This window comes from Phocoena sinus, chromosome 11 (assembly GCF_008692025.1).
Source record: "Phocoena sinus isolate mPhoSin1 chromosome 11, mPhoSin1.pri, whole genome shotgun sequence".
NCBI lineage: Eukaryota > Metazoa > Chordata > Mammalia > Artiodactyla > Phocoenidae > Phocoena > Phocoena sinus.
In genome coordinates this window covers 81912344-81925137 of record NC_045773.1, presented here as the reverse complement: position 1 = coordinate 81925137, position 12794 = coordinate 81912344, and the positions used below count along the sequence as shown (strand labels likewise).

The 12794-nt window shown below is 40.8% G+C and overlaps 1 protein-coding gene, 2 non-coding genes and 1 pseudogene across 3 annotated transcripts; all 4 read right to left on the bottom strand.

The window, feature by feature from the left end:
* The window catches only part of LOC116762187, a 382117-nt pseudogene that overhangs the window by 79769 nt on the left and 289554 nt on the right, over positions 1 to 12794 (bottom strand).
* On the bottom strand, positions 930 to 1867 carry LOC116761723 (olfactory receptor 2B11-like). The gene is given in 4 exon segments (XM_032647892.1): positions 930 to 1615; positions 1618 to 1666; positions 1668 to 1774; positions 1777 to 1867. Coding segments are annotated over 4 exon segments (933 nt in total).
* On the bottom strand, positions 8928 to 9001 carry TRNAT-UGU. Its single transcript has one exon. It is a non-coding gene; the product is annotated as a tRNA-Thr (tRNA).
* On the bottom strand, positions 11925 to 12006 carry TRNAL-AAG. The gene has a single exon. It is a non-coding gene; the product is annotated as a tRNA-Leu (tRNA).

Below are 12794 nucleotides of genomic sequence, written 5' to 3'. Positions count from 1 at the left end.
TAAATATTTTAAAAAATGTTTTCTTGAGTTTAGTGAGCTGTTCTAGGAACCCTGACTTTGTAGCTGGTTGGTCAGAAGTACAGGTGGCCTGTGATTGGCACCTGAAGCGGAGGTATCAGAGCAGGCAGGTAGCTAGATATGAGCAGAGAAAGGGGGTAGGGGGCACGGGTCAGGTGACAGGAAACCTTACATCTTGAGGCGACAGGGGTCCTAGAGGCAAAGAAAGGCGGCAAAAGGTGGGAATCTCTGGCTACCGAATGTAACCTTTTGCTTGTTACGCCCTCTTTACAATAAAATTAGCCTTGCAGAGAAGAAGTACCCATGATGCACCGACACCATGACACTTACAATTAAGACCAAGAAAGGGCAAAAATTCCTCCTCCCCCGGGGAAGGTGGAGCTGGGATGAAAATCAGGAAATTTGACCCCAAACCCCGCCCTCCTCAATGAATATTTTCTGCCCAATCATTTTCACACCCTATATAACCAGCTTGCCGAAGGAACTCAGAGCAGCTTCTCACCTGAGCCTGCCTGCTCTCCCTCCTGAGAGTGTACTATCAATTAATAAATCCTCGCTTTGCTTCCTTAGCCTCTGTGTCTCGTCTCTGAAATGTCTCTGGGATGAGACAAGAACCTACTCTCCAGTAACAGAGGCAGTTTTGTGGAATTGAGCCCTTAACCTGTGGGGCCTATGATAACTCTGGGTAGTTAGTGTCGGAATTGAATTGAATGTAGGACACCCAGTTTGTTTCAGAGAATTGGTTGTTGTGGGGAAAAAACCCAACACACTTGGTGTCAGAAGTGGTAAACAACGCACAAAGGTTTTCTTGAATTGACTTTTGAGCATGATTTTGATGGAACGTCTATTTAAAGGAGGATATATTTCAGGTTATTGTTGGGCTTTCCCATTCAGAATAAAGCATCATTTTCTCACATTCTCTTGGACAAAATGGCCCTCTTCAGAAGTCTCCTCAAAGCTCCTTTAACATCCTTGTTCCTCAAGGTGTAGATGAATGGGTTAGCCATGGGAGTAATAACGCAGTAAAATAGCATCAGAACTTTGATGACATCTTGAGGGCTGTCCCCTGAGGGCTGCATATAGATGTAGATGCCAAAGCCATAGAATAAAGACACCACCAGTAGGTGTGATGAACAAGTGTTGAAGGCCGTAAGTCTCCCATCAGCAGAAGGGATTTGAAATACAGCTTGGGCAATATAACTGTAAGAGACAAGAATCATGGAGAGGGGACCCATTATCAGGAAGGTGGCCACCACTGTAAGCTCGCTGACTGTGGTGTCCACGCAAGCCATCTTAATTAGACTGGGAAGCTCACAAAAGAAGTGGTCCAATTCCTGGTTCCCACACAGGGGCAGCTGGACTGTGAGTGTGGACTGCAGTAGTGAATTGGCCAGACCAATGAGCCAAGCAGTGCTGGAGAGCTGCCAGCAGAGCTTGTGGTTCATGATTACAGAGTATCTCAGAAGCTTACACACAGCCACATAGTGGTGTAAGGCCATGGTGCCAAGCAGGACACATTCAGTACAGCCCAGCCAGTGAAATACATAGGCCTGGGTCATACAGCCTGTATAAGTGATGTTCTTGTTGGGCTCCCCCGGTTGAACAGCTTTTGGGGTAGAGTTGTGCTGGTGAAACAGAGGTCCAAAAAAAGAGAGACTTGTGAGGAAGAAATACATAGGACTTTGGAGTTGGGGATCTATTTGAGAGACCAGAATAATAGCAATGTTTCCCAACAGTGTGAACATGTAGGAGATTGGAGGGCAAAGAAGAGAGGAAGACCCAACCACAGATATTTGGTAAAGCCCATGAGAATGAAATCCTCTGGAAAACTTTCATTCATGTGCTTCATTGAATTTTGATGGGAGACACCTGCTAAAGTCAAGGAAGAGAAGGGTGATTTTAAAAACCCTGAGTTGTCAGAAGTTTTGACGATAACAGGAAAGAAATACTTTTATGGGGGAGCAATGGGGTACACCCTCAGTAGAAATCATAACAACATTAATGAATATAATAATTAATAAGTCACATTTGAAAAATCCTTTCAGTAGAGAAAGTGGTTTCATTTTTTCCCCCTAAATCAAAGCCCTATGTGATGGGTTAGTGGACATTCATTATTTGTTATGGCTCTTCTGTATGATTAAAGAAGTCATTGGGAGGTGGTCTTCTCCCAGCTACCTTGCAGCTAAGGGAGTGTGTGACCTAAGAGGTGGGGTCTTGGGTAGGTGCTTAGGTAATGAAGGTAGAGCCTTCATGTATGGGCTTAGTGCTCTTATAAAAGAACCCACAGCGATTCTTGTCCTTTCCATGTGAAGTTACAGCTACAAGGTGCTATCTATTAACCAAAAAGTGGGCTTTTACCAGACACTGAAACTGCCAGTGCCATGATCTTGGATTTCCCAGCCTCCAGATCAGTGAGATAAATGTTGCAATAGGTCTCCTGGTCTCTGGCATTTTGTTATAGCAGCCCAAATGGACTAAGACATATGTCATCAGGGAAATACAAATTAGAACAACAATCAGATTCTACTACACACCTATCAGAGTGGCCAAAATCGAGAACAATGACACCAAATGCTAGCAAGGATGTGGCACAATAGGAACTCTCATTTGCTGGTGGGAATACAAAATGGTAGGGCCACTTTGGAAGACAGTCTGCCAGTTTCTTACACAACTAAACATACCCTTACCATATGATCCAGTAATCACACTCCTGGGTATTTACTCACATGAGCTGAAAACTTACATCCACACAAAAGCCTGCACAAAGATGTTTGCAACAGTTTTACTCATAATTGCCAAAATTTGGAAGCAACCAAGAAGGTGAATGGATAAATAAACTGTGGTACATCCAGACAATGGAGTACTATTCAGCGCTAAAGAGGAACAAGCTGTCAAGCTATGAAAAGACGTAGAAGAACCTTGAATGCTAATTACTAATTCAAAGAAGCCAATCTAAAAAGGCAATATACTGTATGATTCCAACTATCATACAGTATGTTTGGAAAATGCAACACTATGAAGACAGTAAAAAGATCAGTGGTTGCCAACGTTTAGGAGGGAGGGATGACTAAGTAGAGCACAGAGGATTTTTAGGCAGTGAGCCTCCTCTGTATGATATTATAACGGTATATACATGTCATTATACATTTTTCCAAACCCATAGAATGTACAATACGAAGAGTGAACCATAATGTAACTATGGACTTTGGGTGATTATGATATGTCTGGGTAAGCTCATCAGCTCTAACAATTGTACCACTTTGGTGAGGGATGAAGGTAAAGGGGGAGGCTATGCATGCGCAGGGGCAGGGGTTATATGGGAAATCCCTGTACTCTTGCTGAGTTTTGCTGTGATGTGAAACTGTTCTAAAAATAAAATCTTAAGAAAATTGTGACACTTCCTTACTGAGTGGGAAGCAGAGTAAAAGGAACAATTCTCCTGATGGCCCTCTCCATACCCATCAGGTAAACAGGGTTCGATTGCTGCAGGCTCTGCCAGGGCAAGAAACATTACAGGTCCTTGCTAATTTGGGGCAGAAATTTGGAGACCGTATATGGGAATGAATTCTGAGAGTGTCTGACCCAAGAAATTAGATATGAATTTGTCATAATTGTTACCTCTACCAGAGAGACTTGTTTCAATGTACTGGCTGGAGCCATGAGTATGGTTTTCATTGGGGTTTTTTTTTTTCTGTTGTTTTAGTCAACACTAAAACCTGGTCACTTTAAAGTGACCCATCTAAATGATGTTGATTTGTGAGAATCCCTTAGCATATAGTAGAAGGACCCTGAAGATGTGTGTGAATTATGTAATAAGAACAGACTGGTGTTGAGGACAAGATCCCTTGTCATGTCTCCAAAAACAAACAAACAAAAACAACAGGAATTGTACCATCTGACCATCTGTGAGAATTGAGAAGAGATTTTTTTTTTTTTAGGTAACCATAGTTCACTAAATGATTCCACTGTGACTAATGTTTATGCAGTCGTGAAAGTGTAAACTCTCCGTGCTGATATAACCAAAAAGTATGATATAAGAGTATCTGGAGAGTAAGACATAGACATTCTCTCTCTCTCTCTCTCTCTCTCTCTCTGTCTTTTGTCCTCACTCTTTCTCTTTGTTATGTAAGGGTTAAAAGTTCTCATTTTTTATAGTAAGTGATAAATAAGTCATATTTAAAACTAAAAAAACACAAATAGAGTAAAGACTTGTTATTAAGAAGTATGGGTAAATATAAGAAAACACTGAAATTATTAAAGATGTGTTACCTTGGGAGACCAGGATATTGAGAGTGAGGAATGATGAAGAAGGGAACTGCTATTTTTCATTATAAGCCCATAGTATTATTTTATTTTTTTAACTTTGAACGCATATGTCTTTAATATAAATGAAAATTAAACAAGAAGGAATGGAAGGGATCTGAATATTCGTCAGTGATGGTGAAGGCATTAGAGTTGTACACATTGTTTGAAAGCGTGGAAAGCACACGTCATCACTTACTGCAGCACAGAGTGCATAACATGGCGTAGTGGAAAAACAGGTTGCAAAAATAACTTGGGTCCAGGATATGGAAAATCTTGAATACTAGGTTAAGGAGTCTGATCAAATGAAGATTTTTTTTTTCAGAAGAGGTGTGAAATGATTGGAGCAGCATTTAAAAACATTTATTATGGCTGAATAACGAGGGATTCAAGAAAGAGACTAGAAGTTGGGAACTCAGTGGGGAGGCTACTGCAAGAGTCTATGGGAGAGAGGCTGAGAACGTTAGCTCGGAGAGTGGCAGTGGGAATCAAGAGCAAGGTCTGAATGTAGGAGAGAGGAAGGAGCTGAAAGAACATTTGAAGTTTTAATCTGAGGTGCTGAAAGAATGGAAATTCAATTAAGAGAAAGAAGCATGTATATGAGGATTGATCGGAATACGTGATTTAACCAAAAAAAGACCTCCCAAAAGAGATAAATTTAAAGCTTGACTTATAACAATTGGCTCTGAGGGTCCATTCACCAGAGTATGGATTCCTGCTTCATCCAGACACCTCTAGGTCAATTTGACAAACTACACATTTACATACAACCACTTGAATTCATGGCTAGGATGGTTTGTTGCAGCTGTTTAACCACCAAGGACAGGGACGGGGACAGAAAGAGGATGAGGCAAGGGAGTATGTCTCCAAAAACAGAAAAGAAATCGCCTGCATCTGCCAGGAAGTTCATGCATTTGTGTATAAAATGGCTGAGGAAAAGAGTAAAACAAGATTCCATTGCCCCCCACCCCACCTCGCAAATCCTCAATATTTTATCATTGGTTATTCTTTATATTGTTTGATCCTCAAATTTATCTTCAGGGTATTGGCATTTATTCATTCATTCATTCATTCATTCACTTTAAAGCAAAAAGATAAAAACTTTATTACTGGGAAATTCTTGCTGGTCTTCACATAGGGATGTGACAAAAATGACAGAGTATTGGTTTTAGAGAATTGATTTTTAGTGACTTGACCTGCTTTCTCATTCCTCCTCATCTCCTAGATAATTGGATTTTTTGGACATAATTCTGGGATCAACATAATTCTGAACAAATGACAACCATTTGTTTGGCATAACAAGAATTCATTTAGCTCATGGAGGCATCTTACCCTGCCTGATATTGCCAAAACTCAGAACCTTCGTTTTCTGTCTCAAAACAAAACACAATACCATCTAGGCTGGTGTGAATAGAAAGAGACATCACTAGAACTTACCTCTTCTTATTTGAATCTGTATTAAGCAGACATGTTTAGCTATAGAAGCTTAGTCAGGAGAAAGGTTGCAGAAGGGTTGGATTCCAACAGTCCTGAGAGAGGGAAGCAAGTATGATCAGGTCAGCACTTCAGTAAAAGCCACCAAAGGTCTTAATATGGCAGGTAGGGTGAATGTGATTCTGGAGGCATTGGATAATCTCTCCTGGTTTCAAATCTGATTCAAAGGCAGATAAAACAAGTTCACACCCAGTGTGCCAGTGATCCCATAGGGGCTGTCACTGGTGAATTAATCTCCCTGGAGACAATATCTATCTTTTATTTATACTTTTGGTAGTGATTATAGATTGCATCAGTTCTTCCACTCATTAATCCCATCTTAATAGCAAGGGAGAGCATGATTTACCCCAATAATTTTCAGAAAGAAAACAAATATTGTGCTATTAACAATAATGATGATAATAATGGCTTAACACATTCTAGGCAATTTATATGAATTGTGTCCTAACAACTCCTTGAGGTGGGTACTATTAATGTCCTCATTTTATAGTTGAGGGACTTAAAGCTTAAAAAAGGTAAGTAATTTGTCCAAGGTTCATAAGGCTCACACACTTCCAGAATTCACACACCAAGTGGATGCTCTGCAAATGTCATGAGTAAACATAGGTTTTTAAAATATCTGTAGTGTTTGGGGTACGTGCTTATTTGGTCTTTTCAACCATATTGAAAGCTCCATGGGGGCAAGGTTTATGTCCTCTTTTTCAACTGGCTAAAGCGCAGTGCTGATCAAATTAAGATCCTCCTTTTATTTCTTACGAATGCAGGTATAATATCCACATCTCCATCACATGAAGACCATCTCAGAGCAGGTCACTCCTCAGAACAAGGTAGAACTAAAGAAGCAACTGAATAAGTACTTTAAAGGACAAATCCTTGCCTAATTGTCTGACAATGCTTTTTTTCCTCCTTTTTTATACTTTGTATTTTAATTTGGGGGGGATGTTAATTTTACAATAAAAATTATTTTTATTCATGAAATCATTCACTCTTTTAAAAAAAATAGTTTGTACATTTGGTGCCATGTTGAGAATGGCCTTCTCCACCTCAAGATGTTATAAATATTACCTACATTTTGTGTAATATTTTATGGTTTTACTTTAAATATTTTATAACAGTATTTTCTGTTTTTACATAAATATTACATATTTTTACATTTAAATCTTATGACCTGATACAAAGTGTCTGACAAAACTTTTATCTAAACACTTTCTTCACATCCAAAAACTCCCTTTTCAGGCTGAACTTCCAAAGTTATTAGATGCTGTCATGACTGAGTTGTTACTCAGAGCTAGGCCATACAGTCCTCCCTCTTCCTACTTGTTATAGACTGGATGTGTTCTCCCAAAATTCATATTTGGAAGCCCTAACCCCTAATGTGACCACATTTTGAGACAGGGCCTTTAAGGAGGTAATTTATGGTTAAATGAGGTCATAAGGGTGGGGCCCTAATCCAATAAGACTGGTGTCCTTATAAGAAGAGGAAGAGACACCAGAGCTACCTTCTGCCCTCGCTCTCACTCCCATTCTTCCCTTGCATGTACAGAGGAAAGCCATGTGAGGACACAGTCAGAGGGGGCCTTCTACAAGGCACGAAGAGAGGTCTCACCAGAAACCAAGTCTGATGGCACCTTGATTTTGGACTTCTAGTTCCAGAACTATGAGAAAATAAACTTCTGTTATTTCAGCCACCCAGTCTGTGATATTTTAGGGCAGCCCTAGCTAATACACTGTGTTTAAATCTAAAGAATCAGGGCATGAAGACAGCATGTCCAAGGCAAAAAAACAAAACAAAACAAAAAACCACAACCAACCAACCAAACAGAGCCTAGGAGATGAAGAAGATTATTTCAGTTTGTTAGTTACATGGTCTGCTCATTTTTTTGTGGAGAACCTCCTACATAGATTTCTGAGGTTTTATTTTATATTTTCCTCCTCCCTAAGTTAAACAAGTTAAGCAGCTGTTCACTGGGCTGATTATCTTCTAGCAGAAAACAGACAGTTATCTCAGGATCCTTAACCCTTAGGACTAAGGTTTGAGATCAGTCTAAGTTGCTTAATTTTATTTAGCTCTGCGGCCAAAAACTTCATTCTTGACTCTAATCAAATAGAAGACAGATATAATGAGAAAAGCATGGATTCCAGAATCAGATAGACCTGAGTTTGAAATTGAACTTTGTCACTTACTCTGTTACTGTGAATATTATTGAACCTATTTCCTCATCTTCAAAGAGCTGATCATAACACATATTTGACAGGATTGTTGGGCTGATTAAATGACAGCATGTCTGGAAACTCTTGGAATGTAGTAGACTTCCAATAATGCTAACTAGATGATAAAGAGGGTAAGTAGATGTTCATGAATTAGTACAAACATGCTAATAGCATAGCTGGACCTCACTTTCAGTTCTGCTCTGTGTGTAATATTTTAAGCAGGATTTTTGCAAATGTGATTCACTTGCTTCAAAATCACTTGGAGTGCTTGTTAAAAACACACATTTCTGGGCCTTTCACCAAAATAGAATTAAAACCTCTGGGGATGAGTCCCAAGAAACTGTGTTTTAACTAGTTCCCTAGGTGATTTAAATGTCTACTAAGCTTGGGAATCATTGCATTATAGGATCATTCCATTTTTTAAATTGCAGAATTAAAGTTCAGTTTTTAGTGGGGCCAATATATGTATTCCCTTTGGGACTAAAGCCCTTCCTTGAAGACTGAGGGCATATAAGCAAATGTAAATTACTGTTATTATAATTTAGTAATATTTGGAAAATCATATATAAAAGAGATAACATAATGCTGAGTTTCCTAGAATCACTAATAAATTACATGGGAATTCAGAAAAAAGCATTGAGAGTTGGTACAGTTTTGTTGCCCCCCCCCAATTAAAAAATAGAGGACAGGGAACTTCAGCAAAGATGAAAAACAGAAGGTCATTTTCTTTCTGTTTCCATAAAGAGACCCACCACCTCTTCCTTAGGAGTGAGAATTTTTGTAGTCACAGCTGCTTTTGAATGAGTGGATCAGAATTCACAGTAATACTGAATACGGTGGAGAATTAGTAGTAATGAGGGTTTACTGAAGAATTTGGCTTCTTAGGGAGAGGGCAAAAGCCAAGGCCCCACTGGGACTCGAACCCAGGATCGCCTGTTTACAAGACAGGTGCTTTAACCAACTAAGCCATGGAGCCCACATATGAGCCTGACTTTGTTCTAGATCTGTCCTTACTGTAAGATTAAATATTCCTGACATAGTTTTTGTGATTCAGTGCAGCTTATTGTGAGAAAAGAGACAAACTCCAAGAAGACGTTTTGCTTACTTAGATGCGCTGCAGAGCTAATACAAGCGGGGAAAGTTTGGGCAGCTTGAATGTTGGGACCAATAGCACTTCAATTAGTCGAAAGATATAACCATCAGTAAAAGTCGAGGCTACTCACTTTTTCCAATTAGGATAAAGTCTTCTAAAAGCAAAATTTGCTGTTACTGCACCTCGTCTTCTGTAACTAAGATTCTTCATTCCAATAAACTAACTGAGGAACTCTAAATATGGAACTCCACTAGAAGACTCTTAGACAGCCGGGCTAGGGCACCTAGTGTCCCTACACGTCACTTGCACTTAGCAAGCAGTGACTTGGAGGGGAAGAATCGGGAGCGGAGAAGAGGGGGCTGGGAGTGTAGAGTTCAGCTACACAGTCAGTCACATCGCTCTCAAAACCCTAAAACACCAATGTCAAGGTCGCTGTAAAGACTCCGATCAGAAAACCACAGGGGTAGAGCCCCTTGGAGTGGGGGACGGGGAGAGGCGGAATGGTCCCCTGCTGGCCACAAGGTGTTCCCTGGATCCAGGTACAATCCTCCTTAGGTGAAGAGCCTTACGGTTCCAGGGAACCACCCGTTGACCACTCCCTGCCCACCAAGCGCCTGATTTCCAGTGCAATAGGTCATCAGCTCGCAAAGAGGGCGACACCTTCTTCCTTCTAATCCGGTTCCTTCACCCCGCGATGACTCGCTCTTTCCCCCCCTGTCGCATCCCCCGCGGGGACGAGCAGAGAGCTAGGTCTGAGGGCGGTCCCCTGATCGCGACTGCGGGCCACCTGAACGCCCAGAAGGCTTTACGGGGAGCTGACTGGGGGGATCGTGGTAGGATAAAGCAGGTGACGCTCGCAGATGCGCCTCTGATATTCCCAGGGGTAGGAATCGAAGCTCCTATTTTGTACAAAGAAAGCACAGAACTTTCTTAATATTTTTTAGAAATGAGAAAAACGTTTGATTAAAACGTTTGGAGGTAGTGTGGGAGCCTTCTAGGATGCAGCATTAAGTCTCTAATTTCTAGAAACATGGGTTCAAATCCCACCGCCACATCCCAGCCCCCTCAGGTCGGCAAGTGGAACCCCAGTAAACAAGCTCTTCCTTAAAAGCTAACGGAAAATTCACACTTCGGGGAATTAGTTTAGGTGAGAAGAGTTCTTTCACCGAGGGCAAGAACCTAAGGGTGTGGGAAACTCTCCTAATCCAGTCCTTTCCTCTTTCCAATTCATGAGTTTCTCAGAGACATCCAAACTAGAGAACTACAATGAAATAATATTTTCTACCTAACAGACTGGTGAACAAACAAACAAAAATTGTTTGTGGTAGCGTTGCCTATTAGCACTTGAAGACATTGTATGAGCTTCCTGTGGCTTCTGTAACAAATTACCAGAGTTCAGTGGCTTAAAACAACAGAAATTTATTTTCCCACAGTTCTAGAGGCCAGAAGTCCAAAAAGTCAGTATCACTGGGCAGAAATCAAGGTGTTGACAGGGTCATACTCCCTGTTGAGGCCGTAGGGGAGAATTTGTCCTTGCCTCTTCCAGCTTCTGGTGGCAGCCAGCCTTCCTTGCTTTGTAGTTGCATTACTCCTATCTTTGCCTCTGTACTCACATTGTCTTCTCCTGTTCTGTCTCTGTACTCTCCCTATGCCTCTCTAGGACACTTGCAATGGCATTTAAGCTCCACCTGGATAATGAAGGATAAAGTCCCCATTTTGAGATCCTTAACTTAATCTCTTCTGCAAAGACTCCACCTTTTGTTTTTTGGTGGGTTTTTTTTTTTGGCCGTATAAGGTAATATTTACAGCTTCCAGGAATTAGGATGGAGATATCTTTTGGAAGACCATTTTTTAGTCTACCCTACAATATTAACATATTGATTCCTCCACCCACAAGCAAGAGATTAACTGGTTATAACTTCAGTTTATTTCTCTGTAAAATGGGAATAATAATATGAACTTTCTTATATATTACTGAGAATATAATATGACAATGTAAAGAACTATAACAATATCTGGGGCTTAGTAAGAACTAAATGGCTGTTAATTCTCATTGTCACAGGAATGCTCTGTGCTGGCCAGGGTGTCAAGGAAACAGGCCCTTCCTTGGCTCTATAAGAGGATAAATTAGTAACATTTAGGGAAGACTAAGACAGGAACCACTGAAATTACCATCACACATATGATTTGATTTAGCAATTGCACTTTTAGAAAGTTCTCTAGTACACACCCTTATGAAATGCAGATATTATTTATTTCAACATTGTTTATATTGTTAAATGTGGCTGGTTAAATTTAAGATATATCCATAACATGGAATACTTTTGAGACAAAAGAAAAAGAAAAGAAGTTCTTTCTATGTTGATATGAAAACCACGGCAAAATACGAGAAGTAATAAAGGCAAGATGCAGTAGAATAGGTCTGAAAAGTGCAAAATGTGAGGAAAATAATAGACTTCTCCTGGCTTGCATGCAAAAAGTATACCTTTAAGGTAACTCTAGGCTCTAACATGTTTGTGTGAGGAACCAGAATCCAGTGCTGGGGGGAAATGAAGTGGGATGAGGGTAGACTTTCACTGTATATCTATTTTAGTAATTTTGAACCATGTGGAAGTTTTACTTATTTCTTTACGAACATTTAAAAAACATTCAAAAGAATTCCCTTAGATACTAAATCGTGTTCTTTGATACAAACAATTGGCAGTCTGACTTTTTTTGTTTTTCCCTTAATTACCCCTGAAGTTGGAAGAAAATGTTTTCCTAACCTCAAGCAATTTCTTCAAAGAAGCAGGTTTGATAACAAGGCTGGCAGCGGTGGGATTCGAACCCACACCCCCGAAGAGACTGGAGCCTTAATCCAGCGCCTTAGACCGCTCGGCCACGCTACCACATGAGCAAACACTTTAAAGCTCTCCTTAACACTTTAAAAGACACAAGTCTGTTCTCTTGCGTGTTGTTTTTTTTTTCTAGAGCATTTGCCACCACCACCACCACACCCCCCGCCCAGCCCCAGACAACTGTCATCCCACTACCAATAAAATCTGCAAATAGATTCCTACTTCGGGAGACACATTTTTGCCTCCTATGCTATGTTTGTGATACTCGAAAGTAAAGGGAGAAGCAGCCAATGCATAATATCCTTCAAACGAAGAAAATCAGTAGTTACAAAAAATGATTAGAAATCACCACCGCCGATGCAGCACCGGAACTCTGAGGACGCAGAGATCAGGAGTCTCCAATTTGTCAACTGCGTTTGGGGGTCAGCAGCGGGAAGTTACTTTTAATGTCCTCATCTAGAAAAAGGAAGCTCCCCTTCCCACTCACTCGGAACTTGAGTCAGGGTTTGTATGTCTGTGTGTGATTTCTTATTGAAGGAAACAACTGCGCAAGCAGACCTACTTTTTGCTGAATGTGATCATGGTCTTAATTTACAAAGTTCAGGGAGGGAATTAGTTTGCTTTTGGTGCGGGGTGTCTCATCCTCTCCAGGCCCAGAGAGGACGCGTTCTACCTGCTCCAACCCCACCAACGCGAACTGGGTGAGTCCCTTGGTCTTCTTTCCCCGGCTCACCCTCTCGCTGACCGGCCTGATCCATTACATGCTGCACCGTTTAAGTGAGCCTTAGTGCCACTGTTTCACATCAACTACATAGCCACAAGCCCACTGGCAAGTCACT